Source organism: Mesocricetus auratus, unplaced genomic scaffold (assembly GCF_017639785.1).
Source record: "Mesocricetus auratus isolate SY011 unplaced genomic scaffold, BCM_Maur_2.0 Super-Scaffold_4256, whole genome shotgun sequence".
Classification (NCBI taxonomy): Eukaryota; Metazoa; Chordata; class Mammalia; order Rodentia; family Cricetidae; genus Mesocricetus; species Mesocricetus auratus.
In genome coordinates, this window is record NW_024429182.1 from 88,944,616 (window position 1) to 88,969,417 (window position 24,802).

General features: G+C 43.6%; 1 protein-coding gene across 1 annotated transcript in view; it reads right to left on the bottom strand.

The window, feature by feature from the left end:
* The window catches only part of Swap70 (switching B cell complex subunit SWAP70), a 59,847-nt gene that overhangs the window by 16,889 nt on the left and 18,156 nt on the right, over window positions 1–24,802 (bottom strand). Inside the window, exons 2-5 of the mRNA XM_005075686.4 lie at window positions 23,645–23,785; window positions 8,063–8,236; window positions 1,339–1,566; window positions 104–250 (exon numbers count right to left, since the gene is read on the bottom strand). Coding sequence (XP_005075743.1) covers window positions 104–250; window positions 1,339–1,566; window positions 8,063–8,236; window positions 23,645–23,785 — 690 coding nt within the window. The remainder of the gene's footprint in view (window positions 1–103; window positions 251–1,338; window positions 1,567–8,062; window positions 8,237–23,644; window positions 23,786–24,802) is intronic.

The following is a 24,802-nucleotide window of genomic DNA, read 5'->3' on the forward strand; positions in this document are numbered from 1 at the left end:
CTTGGGATTGTTTGAAGGCTTGGTCTGGAAGAGCGATGAGAAAGCCTGCGGACAGCAGGGGGAAGCAGAGGGAAAGCATGCAGAGAAGCCACACCCCACTCACCTCCACACAGCAGTTTTCATCCAAGACGATGTCCCCCTTCTTATCTTTCAGATCCTCACTCACATAGTAGGAGATTATGTTGGGTTTTAACACAAACCACCGCTCAGTCCAGTTTTTCCGTTTGTGGCCTTTTTTCATCATGTAACCCTATGAAAGATTAAAGCTGATGTAGGTCCTTCTTTCATTGTCTTAATTATACCACTATCTGACACTTGGTCCTAAATACTTACATGTCAATGGCTCTCGCCCATGGGGATCATGGCCTGGAGTCTCTGAGAATCTATGAAGGCCAGAGGCATGACTCACAGTCAAACCCACAAGATGACATAAAAAGATTTGCATGTCATCTTAGACATTTCAGAAAGTTTCTGAAAGTGACATACATATAACAGAACCTATGGTATTAATACTGAATTTTCCTAAATCGCCATACCTTTTAAGATATTTATTGAAATATTTATAGGTAAATAGAAATGGATGGGATTTCCTAGCACCAAAACGGACATAAAGGTATGTGGACAGAGCTGTGTCACATACTTTCTTGTGATATCAAAACCCTATACAAGTTATCGATGGACTCCATCAGGAAAAAAAAAAAAGAACAAAGACAATAACAATTACCAACTGAACAAAGAAAGAGGCTGAGTAAGAAAATCCAAAAGCGGAGTTATTATTTGATACAATAACATAAGGTGTTTGAAAGATCTGCATATAGACTCAGGTTTAGTGGTGCACACCTTCAATCCTGGCACAGCTGGTCTGCATAGTGACTCCAGGCTAGACAGAGCTTTACTATGTATTTAGTTCCTACATGTGTATCAGGCACTGTGTTGGGTGCTGAGAAAACAAAAAATCTGATCAGTTAAACACAGGTTTGCTTTATTAAAGTCTCTTTCTAATGGTAACAGTATTTTTCTAATTCTATAAAAGTATGAGGGCACTTTCTAAAAATGGTTTGGAAATTTGATTGAACAGTCCCTTCAAAAATAGTAACTTCTCTGTTCTTAACTGGACTTAAAATCTGTGCCAGTAACGCTTTAAAACGGGAGCCTAGGGCCAGAGATACAGCTCAGTCGCGTAGCACAAATAAAAACTTTATTTTTGTTCTAAATCATTAAGGAGTATAAGTGACTTACACCATCTATACAGAAAAGAAGGGGGGAGGGGAGGAAGTTATTTCATTTCAAACATCAAACTCTAAAGATGAAGGAGAGTAGTGTCATGGACTCTCTTACCTGTTTCAATACATCTAAAATAAGCTCATTGAAGACTTCATTAATGGCCATAGACACTGTCTGACGATCCATGCCCTTGCTAAACTGTCCATTTCCAATTAGCTCAATAAGTTCCCACGCAGAAAGGCCATCTTTATTGTCATCAAAGTTTATTTTGTAATGTTCAAATTGTTCTTGTTGCCAACCTCCTCCCATGGCTTCTGTAAGTTTCTTAAGCAGGTATTCGATCTGTGGAGAAAAAAATAATTATTTCCTTTTAAGGTTTTTTTTTTGGTTTGTCTTTGGGTTGTTTCTTTGTTTGTTTTTTGAGACAGGGTTTTTTTGTTTTTTTGTTTTTTTGTAGCTTTGTCTGTTCTGGAACTCGATCCGTAGACCAGGCTGGCCTCAAACTCAAAGATCCCCCTGCCTCTGCCACCACCACCTGGCTAATTATTTTGTATTTTTAACATAGGTATTCATTTGTGTTATTCACACTGTTGTGGTCAACTCAGGAAATACTCTTTTTGCAGGGAGGATTAGAAACTGGGTTTCTCTGTATTACAGCCCTGGTTGTTGTAGAACTAATTCTGGAGACCAGGCTGGCCTCAAATTTAAGAGATCCACCTGCCTCTGACTCCCAAGCGTTGGGATGAAAGGCATATGCCACCACCACCCAGCAGGAAATATTCTTTATACTTCCAAAAGAGTACTTCTTTAAAGAAGCCCCCATTGCTAGGGAAAGCTGCACACATAAAACACCGATGGTTGTCCTCCACTGGCCTAGTAAGTCAGTCAAAACTTGACACCCACCGCTTGCCCATTATGTCTGTATGCAAATGGAGCTAGGGAAACCTATGAATACACCACACACAAAACTAACTACTGTCACCTCGTTACTCTATTTGTGTAACTATTTCAATATATAAAGAACATTAAGCTTTTCTTCCCTTTTTTGTTGTTTTATTTTGAAACAGGATCTCATGTAGTTCAAACTGGCCTCAAACTCACTATGCAGCAAAGAGTGATCTTGAACTGATTCTCCTGCCCCCACCTCTCCTGTGCTGAAATACTGAGGCATTCGACACCAGCGCCCAGTCTGCATAAGAATCTCACTGAACATGTGTTAACTTAAAAATCTCAAAAGTACAAGTTGTTCCCTAATTTACAGATTCCCTATGTAAATTAGTTACAGATCTCCACCCATTAGAACACTGATGATGTTATAAATAAAATCTCAAAAGTACAATTTGTTGCCTAATTTACAGATTTCCTATGTAAACCAGTTACAGAGCTCCACCCATTAGAACACTGATGATGTTATAAATATGGCTGGATTCCTAGTGTAAGCAAGAGGACTTACTAAATCTTGAAACATCAGACATTATCCAGGAAAATAGCTAGGGCTGGGGGAGGAGAAAAAGGAAAAAACAAGGCAGTGATAACAAGAGATGATACAGTATTCTCAAACTACCACTCTTCCCTACCTCCCAATGGCTCCTTCTACCTATGACAATTCCACACATACACAATGGCTCCTTCTACCTATGGCAATTCCACACATACACATACATCATGTACTTGGCTCATACTCATCCCACCTCGTGTCCTCTCTGGTCCCCTCCTCCTCATTACTGATTTCAGCTGTTGCAATATCATCCACACCAGGATCTAGGTCCTCACCACTAACATCAAACCAATAACAAAATACTGCTGACATTGTCCCCGAGACCAGTGCTTTTCACCATTAATTCAACCATTTGCAATGGAATGAAAAATATTCTAATCCAACCACAATAGAGCCAGATACGGTTTTATAACAAGGTTTTTGTGTATGTGTATGTGTTGGGTCAGGATATAAAACACCTTTTTTCCTATAAGATTGAGAAGGAAAGAAAATATTTAGCTGGGCATGGTGACACACACCCTTAATTCCAGAACTTAGGAGACTGAGGCAGACAGAGCTCTGTTTCAGGCCAGCCACAGCTGCATAGTAAGACTTTGACTCCAAAATACAAAAACACAGGGGAGAGAGAGAGAGAGAGAGAGAGAGAGAGAGAGAGAGAGAGAGAGAGAGAGAGAGAGAGAGGGAGGGAGGGAGGGAGGGAGGGAGGGAGGGAGGGAGGGAGGGAGGGAGGGAGGGAGGGAGGGAGAGAGAGAGAGGGAGAGGGAGAGAGAGAGAGAGAGAGAGAGAGAGAGAGAGAGAGAGAGAGAGAGAGAGAGAACGAACTTTTTTCCAGATGCTTCTCAAATATGTTCCTCCTCCTCCATCTGCTTGCTTCAAGCCTCACTCTTGGCCTCTCGCCCTTCGGTTTTAACAGGCTCCAGATGCCCTCACACTGACCTAGCAAACTTGCACTAACCAGCGCTAACACAGGCCCTGCGTCCCCGGCATCGTCCCCTGCATCCTCCCCCGTGTCCTGGCTGCACTTAGTGTGCTGTGTTCCGTCTCTAGTCCTCACTTGCTTTTCCACCATTTTCTGAATTCCTCAAGGGAGGGACTATGCCCAGTCCATCTCTGAATCCCAGGGCTCAGCAGGAGGCCTAAAGCACAGCAGGACTCAACTAACATCTAAAATGAACTAAACTCAGCTCAGTTTCCTCATCTGTGAAATGCAATGACGACACTCATCATGGAAAGAGATAAAGCCACACAGTGCACAAAGCTACCAGCAGGCACACCATCACATTGCTTCCCCTCCACACTGGGTGACACATTATACAGTCACTTAAAGTTACATTTGAGAATGCAAAGTCAAGCAGACCTGTGGCTTCACCTGCATAAACACCATACAGATTTTCTGACAAGCATTTGCTAAAAACACAAACAAATCTTTAGTTACAAATTAGACTTGGGGCTCCCTTCTGTTTTATTCTTTGCATCCCCATTAATGTGATAATAACGTTTATGAAATAATAAAGTGTAACAGGAAAAGAGGGCAAAGGATTTTATAATCATGAAGCACAAGTTCAGAAACTGTCACAGTTCTAAAAACTTAGCTTAATGGCATACGCTCCCGTGGAATAAAGAGTATCAGAGGTCTTGAAAAGCGTGAGAGATGTCAACAAATGTTATGTGCTGAAGAGAAGCACACTGCGGCCTTTCCCTTCTCTTGCTAAGATGTGCCACTGACTGCTTAGACTCTCATACCTCTGGGGGGCGGGGAGGAACAAGTGATGGAAGAGAGTAAAACCAGAAAAGACAACAGGAAAAATGACTAAAGTCAAGAAGAGACTAAAGGCAAAACATCAACAAAAAAGTTAAAGATAGACAGACAGACAGCAGTAAGAGTCGGGTTGGCAGCAGGAGGATCAGGAGTTCAAGGTCAGCCTGGGCTACCCTCCAGCCATGTAATAAAGGACAGTTCTATAAATAATGGTTCAAGGTACAAGTAGGTAGTGGCATTGACATACACAGAAGTGCTAATTCCTAAGGGTGCCAAGAAGGCTCTAAGCTGCTGCTGTCACTTAGTCAGTAAATAGAATACAGCCAGACAATACAGTGAGGGAAGCACACGCGTGTGGCCATGTTGTGTACAGGATGACAAGATACTATAGTCCGTGACCATCTGCATGAGTCAGGAGACAGCCTTAGCTCTGCCTCATCTACCATTCTGGAGGACGCCGCCAGCACCTTCCAGCTCTGGGCTCCTGTCTTCCCCAGGTGACCTTTGAATGTTACTAACAACTCAATTCTCAAAGCAGCTTCCTGAGTTAATCTGGAACCTTCCTAAAGGTCCCCCCAAGCCCTGGGAGACTGACTTTCAGTTCCAGAAACAGCTCCCAGCAACTGTGTCTTTTCCTGTTGACTTCCACACAATCATATACTTACCATAACCAAATAGCAGAAGGACATTTTAATCATGCAGGCCAAAGAGACACATTCTCATGATCCACTATTCAAGTACACTAAAAAATGAGTCACGTGCTGGGTTGGTTTACAGTGGCCTGCACCAATTCTAAGGCTCATTCAGTTCAGGAAGCAGCTTGCTTCCTCCTTCCAAGCAGATTTCACCAAAAATAACAAAGAAGAAACTTCAAGCTGAATGGGATTTCTCTAGGCCTTTGACTTGAATTTCTATTGTCAAAAGTTCTCTCTCATTAAAGGGGCAGCTAGGTTTTACTTCACTTAAAATCTCTTTAAGATTATTTCAAGTTTGAGTTTTCACTGCAGCAAGGCAATTCTTCCAAGTAAGTGTATGACAGACACATCCTGTTTTGTTCTTGGTTCTGTGGGAAATGACACTAGTAAAAACTATACTTCACAGGCACACATTTCCAGGAATAAATATTACCAGAAGAAAATAAGGAACCAACTCAAAGGGGATCACTATTTCTTGACAAATGTGCCAATAGAAACATCTTGACCATGTAACTTAAAAACATTCAGTCTGGGTGATGGAAACTAAATCAAATGAATAATGTGAATGCATTGTTCATACAACTGACACTGTGATGCAGTATTCGCTGAAGTAGAGGGGAAAGAAAAGAAGAAAAAAACTTGGACTTTGATGGATATGGTAGAGTATATCTATAACTCAGCACTTGGGGGTAGAGGCAGGATAATAGCCACAAGTTCAAGGCCAACCTGAGCTTCATCATGAAACTATCTCAAAAAAAAAAAAAAAAACAGGGAGGAAAAAAAAACAAAGGCCAGGTGGTGCTGGTGCCTACTTTTAACCACAGCACTAGGGAGGCAGAGGCAGGTGGATCTCTGTGAGTTCAAGGCCACCCTGATCTACAGAGCCAGTTCTAGGACAGCCAAGGCTACACAGCAAAGCCTTCAGGTCCACCACAGATATTTTAGTGACAGAAAAATTCAAAAGATCAAGGATAAAAGACCCATCCACCTCTAATTCCAACACATGAATAAACTTGGAATTTTGAGTATGGCTGCAAAAATACCTTCAAAGACTGAATTGGAAAGCTGGGCATGGTGGCACATGCCTTTAGTCCCTGCACTGAGGAGGTGGAGGCAGGTGGATCTCTGAGTTTGAGACCAGCCTGGTCTACATAGTGAGTTTCATGATAGCCTGGGCTCTGTAGAAAGACCTTGTCTGGGAAAAAAAAGCATGGAAATCTTGTGTGGGACTGGAGAGATGGCTTGGCAGCTAAGACTGCTGCCTGCACCCACATGGTGACAAACACCTTTCCATAACCCCAGTTCTGGGCAATCCAGTGCCCTTTGTGACCTCCGAGAGCACCAGGCACACATGTGGTGCACAGACACACATGCAAGCAAAAAATCCATACACATAAAGTGATAACAGTGATAGTGGTAATAATAATAAAGCTGTCTTCTGAAGGAAGCAAGTAGTGTGTGCACAGCTCTGAGCAGCAGCCATGTCTGTGCTTTTTAGGCCACCATTATCCCACTCCATCCCTGGAATATACTGGGTTGTGCTCTAAGATGTTGCCTTCTATTTTCCCTTAACAGTTGTACATACTTGATACCTAAAGCATTACCATAGTTAACACTAACAAGCTATTTCCACTACTATAGAGAAGCTGTCTTTCCCTTGTTACCACACTACCTACTGTTGAATACAGAGGCCCCTTCTTACCACTATCTGCAATTTAAAATTCTGATGTGTCTCTTATCTTATACCCTGCCCAGCTTTGCTTCCTTTACCAAATCTACTTCCTCCTGCTGCTATAGAAACAGCCCCAAGATTCTCCTTGGCTCTCACAACTCCTAGTATGGTGGCTTCCTCCCTGCCCTAACCAGTTCCTACGGTTTCTCCATGTCTCTCTCCAACCCCGGCCTCTCACAAGCTCTATCTGTGTATTTTCCACAAGGATAGTCTACCTACAACACCAAACATGCTATATCCTCATCATGTACCCACTGTTCATCAACTTGTCATCTCTTTAGTGAGCATGTATCACGGCACTACATCAAATGCCTCACATGTGTCAACTTGTTCAGCCTCACAGGGTGCACTGAACAAAACAACTGTCTCCATCTTAAAGTTGGGGAGACCCAGATTGGGAAATTAATTTGTTGCTCTGTGGGTAAGTGGTAACATCAGTTTCCAATTAGTCTGTTTCAAAGTCCATGCTTTAAACAAAAGCATTAGGCTACCTCTAATTGCCCAGGACTGAAACTTGCCTGTGCTTCCCCACAACCAGGCACTATCATGAATGAACAGGGAACAAGAGAATACAAATTTAATCTGCTGGCTATGGCCTTATCTAGTACAGACCGGTTAGCTGTGCTCTGCAGAGAACTCTGTGATCCAAAGGTTCAGCCACAGGACTCAATAACATCATAATCATGACATCTTGAATGTGGCCACCTCATACAGGAAATTGTCATCTTGATTCAGAAAGATCCTTATCTGGTCAAACCTCTCCTGCATCACTGGTTCCCAGAAAACAGCACAGAGACCTTATTCCTGTTCCCCGCTAGCCACACTTTGGAAGTTCAGGGGGAATAATACAGAACAAAACCAGCAAAGGTGGTGCTTCCTTTTGCTTTGAGAGGTCTAGGAAACAGCCATCATCCTAGACTTTGAACAGGAATAGTAGTACCTACTAACATAGTGAAGGAACATTCTGGATGCTATGTGTTTTCCACAGAGCATTAGCCAGTTCTTCCACAAGGACTGAAAATTATGCTGTCCCTTGTACTGAACAAATGTGCCTTGGGTATCACAGCAGTTCCAAGAGGAAGAGTCTCACTGTCCCTGCAAATGTTTGCAGGCCAGTTCTACTCAGTGACTCGACATCTACAAACTCCCCTTACCTCTTCTGGCACAATAATTAATGGATACTTGTCCTCGGACAAAAAGTTGAAAATGACCCACACTTTGAATGCATCATCTTCTGCAATTAGCAGCAGACTCTTCGTGAGGTTTTTCTTGACACAGAGGGTCCAACACATCCTATTGAATTCAATCTTGTCAAAGTTATCTTGGACCTAAAAAGCAAAGAAGAAAACTTGTGAGCCAGTGCAAAATAAGGTCATACATGCATGCACATGCATGCAAACATACGCACACACGTGCGTGCACATACACGTATGAAATAAAATAGGAGAGGCCTCAGCAAGTCTCAGCAAACTTTCTATTAACCAATAACCATATCACACATATCTGTTCCTGATACTAACACTGTCAGTGACTCAGCTAAGAATTCTACTTACTTGAGGTAGCATCTGTCATCGACACTAACTGAGCACAGATACTGATCAGACCCTGTCAGAACTGAGAATGCCAATCATTATGGACCACATTCTGATACCCTATTTTACTCCATTTTTACATACAGGGGCAAAGAAGAAACTTTGTTACAGAAAACCTGTTGAACTGAAATTCTGAGACAGCTGTGCCCATCATTCTTGAATCTAGCACTCTAAGAGCTGACGGCTGGCTGCGCGTTGGTGGTACACACCTCTAATCCCAAGCACTCGGGAGGCAGAGGCCGGTGAATCTCTGTGAGTTCCAGACCAGCCTGGTCTATAAGAACGAGTTCCAGGACAGCCTCCAAAGCCACAGAGAAACCCTGTCTCTGAAAAACCAAAGGGGATGGGGGGGGGTAGCTGATGGCTGTGTTATAAAATAAAAGGCAAAGATGAAGAAAATGATCTATGCTCTCACACATCTAGTTTATCAGAGAAAACATGCAAGTAGACGGTTTTGATATTAGTATGTAATCAATAGTTTCTCATTCCTCAACAAGAAAAACTTTAACATAATTACTATTCCAGACACAGATACCCAATCAATACTAGCCTATCTCCAAGGAACATAGACAGTTATAATTGATGTGACAATTATTATAACCAAAGACAGACAGAAGATTCCAGGGGAACACTGAGTAGCTAATCCAACCTGAACGAGGGGCTATGTGATATCCGGGTTGAGGTGTGACTCCACAGTGGAATGCTTATGCAACATGTTTAAGGTCTGGGTTTGATCCCCAATACTGAAAAAAGGGGGAAAAAGTCAAACAGATCAAGAATGGGATAAAGCATGTTCTAGTTTATAGAGCAGAAGTTACCAGAGGTGACAGGAACCTTGACCAGTTTAGAAGGAAAGTGGGCAGTCAAATGTGAGGGGACACTACATCCTAGAAGATAGCCTCGGCTAAGGCTTCCATAAGTGCAATGGACAGAATTCACTGTGTTCCTTTAAACAAAAAGGAAGTTCATTAGGCAAACAATGAGTAACCTCACAGACCCAACAAGAGCTAGAAACAAGAGGCACTGAACCTGTGCCAGTGCCAAGGGAGGGAGGGAGCTCGAGCCTCAGTTCAAGACAATGAAAGGAAGAGCCTGGGGGGACCCCACAGCCACTATAGCATGAAGACAGCATCACTGTACCTGTCCTGGGCCTCCACAGCCCTCACTGCAGTGGGTCTCACAGAGCCCAGGTGTCACAGAGCAGGGAAAATGAGGACCTGTACTTCTCTGTGTCTCCTTGTGAGACAAGTCTTGTTCCCCACCGCCACCCTGTGAAATTTCTCCCAGAAGAGATCAAAGGCCGATCAGATCAATACTGGCAAATGTCCACTGCACAGGACACTAGGAAAACAGAGGCTATAGAGGAAGAGGCTGGTCATTTGAGGTAAGGTTAGGAACTTCATCTGTGCTGACAGCTGAAGGCTCCCTAATCTTTTTCTTTTTTTCAAAACAGGTTTTCTATAGCTTTGGAGCCTGTCCTGGAACTTGCTTTGTAGACCAGGCAGGCCTTGAACTCCCGAAGAGAGCTGCCTGCCTCTGCTTCCCAGGGCTGGGATTAAAGGCATGCACCACCATGGCCTGGTTTGTGATCTTCATTTTTTTGTTTTGTTTTGTTTTCTCCAGACAGGGTTTTTCTGTGTCTCAAATTCACAGATATCCGCCGGGCGTTGGTGGCCCACGCCTTTAATCCCAGCACTCGGGAGGCAGAGGCAGGCGGATCTCTGTGAGTTCGAGGCCAGCCTGGTCTACAAAGTGAGTTCCAGGACAGTCTCCAAAGCTACAGAGAAACCCTGTCTCGAAAAACCAAAAAAAAAAAAAAAATTCACAGATATCCATCTGCCTCTGCCTCCCAAGTGCAAGTGCTGGGATTTTTAAGGCCGTATTCTGAGACGATATGGGAGGAACCATGGAGGAGCTGGCGAGCAGGACAACAACAGGAAGAAATCATGTATTATTTATTTTGAAGAAGTGGTATATGTTGTGCACAATGTGAAGACGCCCCTGCAGGCCAGGATGCTGCTGCTCTTGAGCTCCAGACAGAACCTGTGGCTGGCAAACCTGACTCCGGGAAGCAGAGAGGTGCCCTCCATACTCTGCCGTTAGACCCATCTCGTTCTGCTGTCACTTCACTGCTTGTGGCAGATCTGTGGACAGAATGTGGCAGCAAGTGTCCCTGCTTTACTCGTTTATTTATTTAGCCCCTACACCATTTGCTGAAGACTTATTTATATGTGAAGGTCAGGGGCTATCTTTCAGGAGTCCATTCTTTCCTTCTACCATGTGGATCCAGGGGACCAAACGCAGGTTGTACAGACTTGGTGGCAAGCAGGCTTACCACATTAGTCATCTCAACACTGCCTGCCCCCTTTAGGTGACAGGAATGGAACCCAGAGCCTCATAAATGTTAGACAAGCCAGGCAGTGGTGGCGCACGCCTTTAGTCCCAGCACTTGGGAGGCAGAGGCAGGTGGATCTCTGTGAGTTCAAGGCCAGCCTGGTCTATGAAGTGAGTTCTAAGACAGGCTCCAAAGCTACAGAGAAACCCTGTCTCAAAAAAAGCAAAAATCAACCAAACAAAAAATGTTAGACATGCATTTGAATTTATACATCACCCCTAGCCCTAACTTAGACTTCATCGTTTTGTAAGTTAAACATCATCCCTGCTTTATAGACCAGGAAACAGGTTTGGAAAACAATGAGATGGTTTACTGAAGTTCACATGACTGGTATACATCAAAACTAAAGCTTAAAGGCCAACTCTTTCCACTATGGAGGTCCCCTGTGTGACACCGGTTATGCAGTTCTACACACACAGTGAAAAACAAACAACAACAACAAACCATTAAGTGAAAGACAGAAGGGAAATAATGTGCACAAAAGTGTGTACACACTCCTATCTGAGGAAGAAGTGATTCCATGAGTATGTGGTGAATCACAGGACTCCCCCAGGGAGTGCCTTGGTACACAGCACTCACTTTTCTTTCCTTCTTTTTATTTTTTAATTTAACTTCTTTACTGATTCTTTGGGAGTTTCACATCATGCACCCCAATTCTGGGAATTTGCTGTTCTAAATGAACAGAGGTCAAATCACAAAGGACTGAACAATTTAAAAGATCATAGTGCACAGACCACTTTCATATTTAGTAGAAAAGATGACATTCAAAGTAGATCTTAAAATATGTTGGGTTTTTTTGGGGGGGAGGGGTTTGAGACAGGGTTTCTCTGTGGCTTTGGAGGCTGTCCTGGAACTGGTTCTTATAGACCAGGCTGGTCTGAAACTCACAAAGATTCTCCTGCCTCTGCCTCCTGAGTGCTGGAATTAAAGGAGTGCACCACCACCACCCAGCTAATCTTAAAGTATGTTGAAGGCCATCTTCTAGAGTTAAAGGCACTTAATGCTAATATGATGACTTGAGTTTGATACCTGGATCCCACACAGTGGAAAGAGAAAAACTGACTCCTCTGTGGTCCTCTGTCTTACACACACACACACACACACACACTGGGGTGTGCACACACACAATAAATGTTTGTTTGCTTGAAACCAGGTGTGTTGTAAAGACAATAAAATGCATCCCAAAGGCAGGAGGAAATGGTTGGAGCACAGGCGTGGTGGCAGCAGTATGCACTCATATGCAGGGAACAGTGAGTAGCCAATTTGGGCTGACCGGCAGGAAGGTGGCAGATCAGATGTCAGAGACAAACTGAAGTAAAAACTTATGCTGTGTCTAAGCACAAGAGCAAACAAAGGTTTTAAAGGTAAGACCTGTCTTGGAAAGAATGCATGAGTACCAAACAGGTGCACAAAACTCATGTGTTTTGTGAAGGAAGGGAGGTGTTCAGCTGTGGGCATCAAGTTGCTATTATAGAACTAGAGATATCAAAAAAAAAGGGGGGGATACAAACTACAAGAGGCAAACTTGTGAGTCAGCAGTTAGATAATGACACAATGATAACCACAGACCAAGAACATAAAAGAAGAATAAGTGGAATCAGAAAAAGTACTTCAAATTGGGCACACACCTGTACCTGTAATCCCAGCACTCGGAAGTGGAGGCAGGAGGATTAGGAGTTCAAGGTCATTCTCCTCTGCTTGGTGAGTTCAAGGCCATTCTGGGTTAAGAACAAAAATCAAAAACTGGAAGTTGGTCAAGTGTGGTGGTCCACACCTGCACGCCCAGCACTTGTGTGGGGACAGCAGGAGGATCATTAGCTCAAGATTGCTGTAGCTACATTACGTCAAAATCAACTAAAGGCCTAAAACTATACAACTTCCCCAAAAAAACAGAAGTACCACTCCAAGACATCCTAACAGCAATGGTATCTTGCTTATAGTAACCATGCATTTAAAAGGGGTCAATTATCAGAGAACTTAACAGACTCCTACAACTCAGTAACAACATCACCCAACTTAACAAAATGCAAATGAACAAAGGGCTTGACTAGACAGAGAATGTCTGCAAATAGCCAATAAGCTTATGAAAAGATGTCTAAAATCACTTATCACAGGAAAATGCAAATCAAATACAATGACCTATCAGCTTGAACCTGTCAGATGGCCACCACCAAAGACATGTGAAGTGAAGGTGTACAGAAACTGAGCCCCTTCTTTTTGTTTTTGTTTGTTTCTCCAAGACAGGCTTTCTCTGTGTACCCCTGGCTGTCCTGAAACTCACTCTGTAGATGGGGCTGGCTTTGAACTCAGAGATCCACTTGCCTCTGCCTCCCAATTGCTGGGCAAATGGAGCCCTTTGTGCACTGCTGATAAGACTGAAAAATGGTGCAGCTGATAAAGACGATGTAGGCATTCCTCGAAAATTAAAATGAAATCATCACGTGACAACAATCTCGTCACTGGGTAAATATCAAAAAAACTGGAAACAGGGCCTTTCAGAGACACTGTCCCCCACATCCACTGCAGCACTGTTAAAACAGCAGCAAGAAAAAGAAGCTGTCTTCGGGTTTACTATTGCTGTGAAGAGACACCATGACCACCGCGACTCTTATAAAGGAAGCATCTCACTGGGGTGGCAGCTTACACTTTCGGAGGTATAATCTGCTATCATCAGGCAAGAAGCATGGCATCATGCAGACAGACATGGTGCTGGAGCTGAGAGTCCTTACATCTTCACTCAGGCAACAGGAAGTTGACCGACTGTCACACTGAGTGAAGCTTGAGAAAAACACCCCAAAGTCCGCCCCCACAGAAGGTGCGACACACTTCCAAAAGAAGGTGTGGCCCACATTAAAGGTGTGCCCTCCAGCCTCAAGGTCTGGATTAAAGGCATGTGTCATCCAGCATCCTCCAACAAGACCACACTCCCTCCAACAGGGCCACAGCTCCTAATGGTGCCACTCCCTATGAGTCTATGGGGGTCAGATTCATTCAAACTACCACAGAAACCTATGCATTTACCACAATCTGTTAAAAGTACAAAATCCAAACCAAGTGGTGGCAGTGCATACTTTTAATCCCAGCACTCTGGAGGCAGAGGCAGGCAGATTTCTGTGAGTTCAAAGCTAGCTGGTCTACAGAGACAGGCTCCAACGCTACACAGAGAAACCCTGTCTCGAAAAAAACAAACACAAAATCCATCACCTCTCAATCAAGGAGTAATTAAACAAGAGAATTCAAAAGCCTTCACATGAGGTATATGCTAAACAAAGCAAGGAATTCAATTTTGGTTCCAGGAATTTCAATTTGGGGCTCCAGGAATTTCCTATACGTATGCTAAAATATGACTTTCGAGGTTCTAAAAATAAGAATAAATAAATATATGTGATCTTGCTAAATACAGCCAAGTGTGGTGGTATACAGCTTTAATCCCAACACTTGGGAGACAGAGGCAGGTGGATCTCTGAAAGTATGAGGCCAGCCTGGTCCACAGAGAAAGTTACAGGACTAAATAGTGATAGTCTGTCTTTAAATAAAAGAATAATAAACCTACCAAGTATTGACTATATGGTGCTCTGACCATATCCATGGTAAGAAGTGGGACCCTCAGTTCTGTCTGTGCACACTTTTGTAAAAGGATCACCAATAACAGCTCCAGGCGTGTCTTCAAAGCAACCTCACAGTGGGAAAAGCAAGCTGTAAGAGCACATCCATTTTTGTAAATCTCCAGGAAAAATTACTTGGGAGGGGCTCATGGGGTCCTGATCCATCCAGGGGAGCTAATGTCTATGAAGGCTTCACACCTGGCTAACTACACAGTCAGTGGTGTTACCCCATTCCAGCAAAACCTCCACACTTGTGCCCATAAAATGTAGCCCTGGTTAGACCAGTGGACCATAAAGTAAACGCACAAAGCAAAAAAAAAAAAAAAAAAAACCTAAAAGTGGGATGAGGACTTCAGGGAGGGCAAGTAGGGCTGAGAAGGAAATGAGAGAGAGTAGAGAGATGAGAAACCAGAATGTCTGACATTTGTGTGACACTGTCAATAAATAGATTAGTTTTAAATAATTTCACCTAAAAATTACTCATATATGTGCAGCACATATGATAAAGCCTTTTCTATCATGAGGGAAGTATGCATTAAATGTAGGGTGGTGGCTCCTTTGAGCAAAGGAAGAGGATGAGGAAAGCTCAGGAGACAGACGAGAAGAGACAAACGGCAGGTTGGAGATGTCCGTTCATGCTTTATAAACTCCACAAACCTTCCCTGTACCTGTTCATTGTGACAAAGACCCCACTGTGCAGCCTAGGCTGACCTCAAGCTTCTACTCCTTCCTGAGTGCCCCTAAGTCCTAGGGCTGCAGGCATAAGCCAGCACACCTGACTGACTGCTGTCGGTCTTACCTTCAACTGAGGAGGTGCAAATGTTTATTGCTCGTGGGAAGTCCCACTTCAAGTAAGATACAGACACTACATCACATTTCCTTGTCTCTAGGAATCTGGGAGAGGGGAAAGGCAGACTAACACATCAAATGCTACAAAACAGGCAGTGCAGAGAGCTCTGGACTCCACAGGTGCAGACAGGGCAGTCACACTCAGGGATGCTCTGCACCCAGGCGTAGAGTGGGTGTCAAAGGCCTGGGAAAGGACTTTCAGGGAGATGACAAGGTACAAGAGATGGTTTCTTATATCAATTTATAGCTCTCTCTGTGTCGATTGTTGGGGGCTTAAAAGTAATAGTTTTTCACATATACTGGGCTGGATATAGTTCTAAAAATGAGGAAGAACAAAAAGAAAGAAGAAAAAAGTATCTGCCAATGAACATGTAAATAAAATGTGGAATATCAACACAATAGGATATTATCCAGCCACAAAAACATGATTTACATATCTTATAACACTGATGAACATAAAAACTTGTTACATGAAAGACACCAGACATAAAAAAAATACATATCATACAGCTCCATTAATATAAAATGTTCAGAACAGGAAAACCCATGAAACAGAAAGTAAGTTACTGGTGTCCCAGAGACTAGGAAAAGGGAGAACTGAGAGTGATTTGAAAGAGTACAGGATTTCTCTGAGCGATGGACTAAAGAACGTCCTGACAACTTTTAAACTGTACACTTTAAAATGGTAAGTGCAAGCTAAGCATCATGGTGGAGATCTGTAATCCTAGCACACTAAAGCAGTTAAAGCAAGTAGGCGGCTGCAAGTTAAATGCCAACATGAACTACCTAGCAAATACATAGAAGCCAACAAGAGCATGATCTTACCTAGAAAAACAAAACAAAAAACCCAGGCACCATAGGCCATGCCTTTTGTCAGGACACTCAAAGAAGGAGAGGCAGGCAGATTTCTGTGAGTTCAAAGACAGCATGGTCTACATAGCAAGATCCAGGCTAGTCAGCAAAATCCTGTCTAAAAAACATTAAAAGGTACAGAAAAGGCACTGGAGAGATGATGGTTCAGTGTGGGAGATGGTTCAGTAGGCAGAGTGTTTGCCACAGAAGCATGAGGACTAGAGTTCAAATCCCCAGAATTCACATAAAGCTGGGCACAGTATCATGTGTCCATAACCGCAGTATTCCTTCCTATATAGAGAGGGATAGGAGGCAGAGACACCCACAGGCTAGTTAGTCTAGCATAAACAGTGGATAAACGAAGAGATCCTGACTCCAGAAAAGCGGGAGGTAAGAACCAACAGCCAGCGTAGCCCTTCCACACCTGCACACACATGCAAGCACGTGAGGTGCTCCTACGCAGAAGCCAAGGAGGACTAGTTTGGGCTGCAGCTGTGACTCAGTAACAGAGTACTTGGGTGCCTTGCACAAGACCCTGGGCTTATAGCCAGCACGTCAAACAAAGGAAGAGTTTTATATTATGTGAATTATACCTTAAAGGAAAAAAACATCACTTTATGAACCATAAAACCAGAGCAAAGGTGTGGAGCTAGGAAAATGCAGAAGGAAAAAGAGGAAGGCTCTTAATTTAGTCACACAATTCTACCTTCAAATTTCTTCCTGAGTTCAAGCTCTACATTACTCTAGTTCAGTGGTTCTCAATTGTGGGTTATGATCCCTTTTCACAGAGGTTGCCTAAGACCATCAGAAAACACAAATATTTACATTACAATTCATAACAGTAGCAAAATTACAGTTGTGAAGTAGCAATGCAAATAATTTTATAGTTGGATAGTTGGAGTCACCACAACATGGGGAACTGTATTAAAGGGCCACAGCATTAGGAAGGTTGATAACCACAGGTCTAGTACACAAACACATAACACACACACATACACACACACACACACACACACACAATCACGAATCCTTTCCAACATAAGGTCATATTTTATTCACATCTGTATTTCCTCTGTCTAGTATGCAGGGTTCATTTGCTCATTTGCTTAAATAAATGGTGGCTCTTGCCTGTAATACCAGCACTTGGAAGAACGGGGCAGGAGGACTGCCATGAGTTCAAGACCTGCCTGGGCTACAGAGCCTTAGACAAAAGTTGTAAGCATTTACCAAGTAGCAGTCACTGTACTGAAACTGGTAACAGTGAACTGACCTTGCTGGCACAGCACTCCAGAGGCTGAAACAGATGCCCAACACTAACTACTGCACTAAGGGAGAAGCACAGAATGCTGTCAGAATCCCAGCACTCTAAAAGGGTGGGGCACTACCTGAGGAAGTGACCAGAGGATGAACAAGAACCGGCTGTGTTCTCCAAGTGAAGCGCTGACAGCAGAGGAAGCAGGAAGAGCCTTGGTAATTAGAGGAACCGAGAAAAGGCCAAAGCCATCACCCTAAAGTGCACAGCCCAAATGCTCCCCAACTGAAGGTGTGAACAAAACATGTGTGTCTGTGAGAGAACTTTGGGGAGGGGGTACTGAAGGGATGGCTCTTTGATTAAGAACACCTGCTGCTCTTTTATTTTATTTTTTGGTTTTTCGAGACAGGGTTTCTCTGTATTGTTTTGGAGGCTGTCCTGGAACTCTCTCTCTGTAGACCAGGCCGGTCTCAAACTCACAAAGATCCGCCGGCCTCTGCTTCCTGAGTGCCAGGATTAAAGGTGTGTGCCACCAACGCCTGGCAAGAACACCTTCTGCTCTTGCATCTTGCAGAGAAACCCAAATTCAGTTCCCAGACATCAACCCGATGCTCTCTGCTGGACTCTGAGGGCACTGCATACACATGCATGTAAACACACATAGAGCACATGCTTGAGCGCACACACACACAAATAAAACTAAAACTAAACCTTTAAAAAAAATAAGAATATGATTCTGCAGGACAGCCAGGACAACACTGAGAAACCCTGTCTCAAAAAAAAAAAAAAAAGAAAAGAAAAAGACTGATTCTGCCATAAAATTGGAAGCAAGATTGTTCCAGGGATAAACCTGGAAACAGGCAAGCTGACAGACACCAGATACAAAAGCTGGACATGGGATGATTCCATTAATAATGAATGTCAACAATAGGTAAATGTGTACACTAGTGCTTGCCCAGAGCTGTGGGGGAGGAGATTATGGATGCTAGTAAGATGAGATTTTTTTTGGAAGGTAATAAAAATGTTCTAAAATTGGTTGTGGTAATGGGTATACAAAACTAACCACATTGAAACCCACCAAACTATAAGGTTAAATAGGTAAATTGCATGGGACGTGCAAATGTGCCAACAACACTGCTGTTTTTAAACACATTATTTCTTTAAACCACATTGCTGTTGTATTTACTGTGCTAGTCACGGCATTCAGGAGCATAAGGTTATTGGTGGCTCTCAGCATGAACCCCTCACTTACTTAAAAGCCCACAGCCTTCAACAAGGCATAGTGGTACATGCCTGTGATCCCAATTCTACAGAAGCACAAACAGGACAATCAGGAGTTCAAGGTCAGCCTTGGCAACTGAGCAAGTCTGAGGTTAGACTGGGCTACGTAAGCCTGTTTCAACCACCTCCTTTCCCTCCAAAAAGACAGAAACGCGGATAACCCTCTATGACTCATAAGATGAAATCTGGAAAGCAATTAGGTCATTGTAGCAAATTAAAACTACTTACCTTTCAGGCTGGACAAATGGCTTAGCAGTTAAGAGCACTGACTGCACTCCCAGAGGACCTGGCTTTGATTCCCAGCACCCACATGGAAGTTCACAATCACCTGTAACTCCAGGTCCAGATCTGACCCTCTTCTTGGCCCCTGCAGGCACCAGGGACACACACACAAACATACATACAGGCAAAGTACCCATACATATAAAATAAACGCTTTTTACAAATTCACAAGAAAGCACATGAAAAAGCTCATGAGCAATACCATTCACACTCAATGATAGGGGAAGAATTTTGAGAGTCGAAATGTACAGCCTTCCAATTAATAGAGGAAACTAAGGAACAGACTTTATGGCGCTCAAAAGAAGACTCCGTGGTTAAGAGCCCTTGCTGCTCTCTCAGAAGAGCCCAGTTCCATCCCCACCTCTAACTCCAGATTCAGGGGGTCTGAAGACCTCTTTTGGCCTCCTTCGTCACTGCATGAGTGTAGCACATGGGTGTGCATGTAGGCAAACACTTAGACACATAAATCTTTTTTTTATTTCAGAATCTCTACCAAAAAAAAATACTTTAAAAAAAGAACAGGTTTAATCGGGTGGTGGTGGCGCACGCCTTTCATCCCAGCACTCGAGAGGCAGAGGCAGAAGCAGACGGATCTCTGTGAGTTCGAGACCAGTCTGGTCTAAGAGTTCCAGAACAGCCTCCAAAGCCACATAGAAACAGTCTCCAAAAACAAAACAAAAAAACAAAAACCACAAGAAAAAGAATATGTTTTTAAACAAGAAATGTAACTATTATGTGAGCACCAAACACAGTAAGGAAGTATAGAAAAGGAAGACTGCAGAAATGTAAGACTTAGAAGAGCAAGCACAGAAGCTGGGAGGCCCCAGGGAAAATGCTGAGCTGATACGTTGTGTGTTCCTCTTTATGTATGCTTCCAAAACACAAATGAGAACCACACACGGGGGATTCTGCTGGAAAGCCTGGGCATCTCCAACGTGAACCTGGCAAGTGGCCAATGGGTTACCCGGCTTAATCATATAGCCCAGATGAACCTTTAATACAACAGCAAAGGCCAGAAAGCCTAATCAGCCATAAATCTCAGGGAAGAATGAGAGTCTCAAAAGCATGCTGAGGCAGAACTACTTTGTGTAGCTAATCAGGAATAGATTGTTTGTTTTAAAGTAATAACTGACCAACATCTTCAATTTTCACCATCAAGCAATCCAAGTATAAAATCGTGTTTCAAAAAGAAGAGGGAGGGGAGGATGGAGAGAGGAAGAAGAAAGCCCACAAAACTGGGATTTCAAATCCTTTCACTAAAGAAGGAATTTCACAAAATTAACAACAGTCAGGAAAAATATTTGGTAAAGAACAAAAGACTGGTTAGTCACCTGAAGTTTCAGGAAAACTGGAGGTAAATTCGATCAGGGTGACAAACATCAGGAATGGCTAGCAGGAATTAAATTTCCTATTTGTGAAAACTACTTTTTGGAAAGCAGGTTTCAATATGCTGAATGTATTTCAGTACTCTAGACTCTTCAGAGTGATGCTCCCAGACAAAAGCAGAAGACTTAGAGAAAGCAACCAATGAACACAACCCCTGAAAAAGAGACACCATCTTAGAGCACTCCGCACAGCTGGGTGGAAGCTGAGATAGTCTGAGACAGAGAGTTTTCAAAGTAACTCCAACCCTGCCTTCAAACCCCACTTCCCCTATGCAGAACACAGTCATAATAATTCTGAAAAAGAGGATTTACTCTTTAAGAGTACAGCTAGCAGAATACTGCTGGGAGAAGTTAAATGATTTGAGTTCAAACTTTACTTACAGGCCAGCAGATTGGCTCAGTGGATAAAAGTGTTTGCCACCAAGCCTGAAGACCTGAGTTCAATCCCCAGAACTTGCACAGTGGGAGGAGAAGCTGACTTCTACAAGGTGACCTCTAACCTCCACAAGCACACCCTCTCCCACACCCAGGGAGACAATAAATACATAAAATGTAATTCTAAAAACTGTTTTAATCCATTGCCCCTTATGGGCTAAGCTGCTTCTACTCACAGGGTTAACACTGGGATCCAGCAAAGTCGCATGAACCAGAACGTATGTCTAGCAAGTGTGTGCTCAATAGTTTGAATTTTCACTGCATAAGGAATAGTAATACATATACCTCCTGCTAGCATTCTTCACACTATTGACTTTTTCTCCCCAAACCAAATTTCAAAATAAGATAGTAATCTTTGCTGATTTAACCCCAAAGCATGGAAACCCTGTTGCTTTCCTTGGGTGGCAGGATGGCAAGCTTCCACTCCAGGTGGCCAGGCAGCCAGGAACAGAGGCTCACTATTCTGTCACTTCCTCACTGGCCCATGGCAGAGTTTTGCTCCAAATTTAGTGGTTCAATTTGGACTTTTTCGGTGCTTCTATCTTTTCTCCCCAGTTACAGGACTTTAAAGGATCAGACTCTAAGGGTGTTTTAAAACTTAAAATTCAAATCTAAAAGTATGCCACACCAAGGGGAACAATGCGCAGCATCGGGGCACAGCATTTCAGAGTATGAAGCCAGTGGACCAATGTCCCTGCCATTGACTTAGCCCACACAAATTCTGACGCTGGAAAACAAAGCGAGTCCCAGACTTCTGAGAATTCCTCAGTATGTCTTATAATATTCTGTTTGTTTGATTTTAGGGCCCAGGGCTGAAGAGATGGCTCAGTGGTTAAGAGTACTGGCTGCTCTTCCAGGGGACCTGGGTTCAATTCCCAGCACCCACATGGCAGATCACAACTGTCTGTAACTCCAGTTCCAGAGGATCTGAAAGTTTCACACCAATGCACATAAATTAAAGTTAAATAAGTTATTTTAAAAAAGAAAAGAAAGGGGCCTTGAGGTGGTGGCGCACGCCTTTACTCCCAGCACTCGGGAGGCAGAGGCAGGTGGATCTCTGTGATTTCAAGGCCTGGCTGGACCGACAGCCTCCAAAACAATACAGAGAAACCCTGTCTCGAAAAACCAAAAAAAAAGAAAAAAAGAAAGAAAGAAAGAAAGAAAGAAAGAAAGAAAGAAAAGGAAGAAACAGGGCTCATGCAGTCCAGGTTGGCCTTGAACTTATGCTACTGCTGAGGGTGACCTTGAACTCTTGATCCTCCTGTATCTACCTCCCAAGTGCTAGAATCATAGGCTTTTACCACCACACCCAACTACTGCCTATAATTTTTAAGATTATGGTGGTGCATACCTTTAATGGTAACACTCTAAAAAGGCAGAGGCAGGGCAGGGGGGATCTTTGTGAGTTTGAGGCCAGCCTGGTCTACACAGCAAGGGCTACATAGAGAGGCCTCGTCTCAAAAAACCAAAAAGAAAAAGAAAGGCTTAAGGTATAGAGCCTTCAAACATACCTTGGGGCAATGGTTTTCAACCTTCCTAATGCTTTGACCCTTAAATACAGTTTGTCATGTTGTGGTGACCCCAACCACAAAATCATTTCATTGCTACTTCATACTTGTAATTTTGTTACTGTTATGAATCATGATCTAAGTATCTGGTATGCTACCCCTAAAGGGATATGACCCACAGGTTGAGAATTACTACTGCCTTAGGGTTTATCTGTGAGGAACTCCCAGAGAGGATTAACTGAAGAGAAATGGCCCATCCTTATGTGTATGGCACCATCCTAACTGAAGTGAGGTGGTCTATCTTTACATGGATAGCACCATCCATAGCTGAAGGGAAATGGCCCATCCTTATGTGGGTAGCACCATCCATAACTGAAGGGAAATGGCCCATCTGTATGTGGGTGGCATGAGCCCATGGGCTTTAGTCCTTAGTAAAAAGGGAAAAAGAGAGAAAATGTGCTGAGCTCTAGCAATCATTCCGCCCTCTAATCTACTTCCTGGAGTGCTATGATGTGAGCAAGATGCCTCATACTCCTCTGCCACAGCCCTTAGCCCCTCCTCCTGCTAAGCTTTCCACATCATAATGGACTCTATCACATGAAATCCTGAACCACAGTAAGCATCCCCTCCTTAAGTTGCTCCTTGTCAGGCACTTGGTTATAGCAACAGTAAAAGGAACTAGTGCTCATCTTAGGATACAACCCCAGGGGAAGATGTCAAACAATCCCTTGAAAAGTGTAGGCTGAAGCTTGCCGTGTGATATCTACATAGTAATTATTGAATTACTGGTACTCTGATTTCACTCCATCACACGCATTCTTTAACAACCACTGCCAGCACCTGCGAAACCGACTTTTCCAGGATAAGCAAAACATCCTGAGAGAAGATAGATACAGAGAAACACAAATACATCTTTTATTTCAAAGAAGGAACCAACCTGGAAATGTCAGCCTGAGAGAGGAGGAAGAGGAGGAGCTCAACCTCACTCCTTCCTATCTTATGTGGCCTCAGCACCCAGCTTCTTTTGCTTGTTTGTTTTTTGTTTTTCGAGACAGTGTTTCTCTGTGTAGCCCTGGTTGTCCTGGAACTCGCTCTGTAGACCAGGCTGACCTTGAACTCACAGAGATTCGTCTGCCTCTGCCTCCCAAGTGCTGGGACTAAAGGTGTGTGCCACCATACCCGGCTTCATACCCGGCTTCATACCCGGCTTCTTAATGCGCTTGCCAATAAGGACCGCCTTGGTTCACTTGATGCACACAAGGCAAGCAAAGCTGTAGGTGAGAAAAAGTTAGCATCATACCTTTTCCAAAATGAACTTGTTTAAATATGGCATGTAGCCCTGGTTGGAGACAGGCCCCTCATCGTCATCCCTGAAGTGTTCTTCAAGGGCAACAGGGTCATGTGGAACCTTTAGCACCGTGCACAGGTTATGGGAAAGGACCTAAGAGAGGGAAGAAAAAACAGTGTAAAGACACCTACTAACCACCACATCACCCCTTAGCTGTGTGAACGAAACATGCTGGTCCCTGCCAAAGTAGATGAGAATAATCTAGCAAACACAGGGTTAGGCTCAAACACTCTACATGCTACCAACGGAGCTCTTGAATTCCTTCCAGGGTTTGTTTCACTTCAAGCAAGTCTATATATTACCTGCTGGCTATGAGCCGGGCTCCATGCAAGGTCGTTTTTATTAACTGGTTCACATTAAGGAGAAAAAGGGAGGAGGGGCAATAGAATGTGCTCAGAATCAAACTTTCCCCATGTCCAGCAGCCTGGCTGTCGGAACTGTTTACAGAAAGAACCTGGCAAAATGCTACAAAGCATTTTGGAGGTGTTTGACCTGCACAAGACACAACTGCTCTGGGCTCAATTTTTACCATTTATTATATAGAATGGACCACATTAATATGTGAATATATCAAGTATTGATTATTAATCTCTAAGTGTACTAATATCTCTAAAGTTTTGACTGTAGGCTAAGTTTAACATCAGTATAAAAAGGCACAAGACAGTCAGTCAGCCATAGCACATCTGTAATCCCAGCACTTAGCACTTGAGAGTCTTAAGCAGAAGACTGTGAGTCTGGGCAATAAGTTTTAGGCCAGACTGGGCTATGTCTTGTCTCAAAACCAAAAAGAAAAATAATCACAGACAGACAAAGAAAAGAAGTCTAGGAACCGAAGATGCATGCAGCTCAGTGGTGGAGTGCTACCTAGTGTGAAGAGGCCCTGGGTCCCATCTCGGGAGGGGAGGGCAGGGGAGGGCAGGAGAGGGCAGAGAAGGGGGAAGGGAGGGGAGGAGGAGGGGAAGGCAGGGGAGGGGAAGGCAGGGGAGGGCAGGGGAGGGCAGGGGAGAGGGAGGGCAGAGGAGGGGGAAGGGAGGGGAGGGGGAGGGGAAGGCAGGGGAGGGCAGGGGAGGGCAGGGGAGGGGAGGGCAGAGGAAGGGGAAGGGAGGAAAG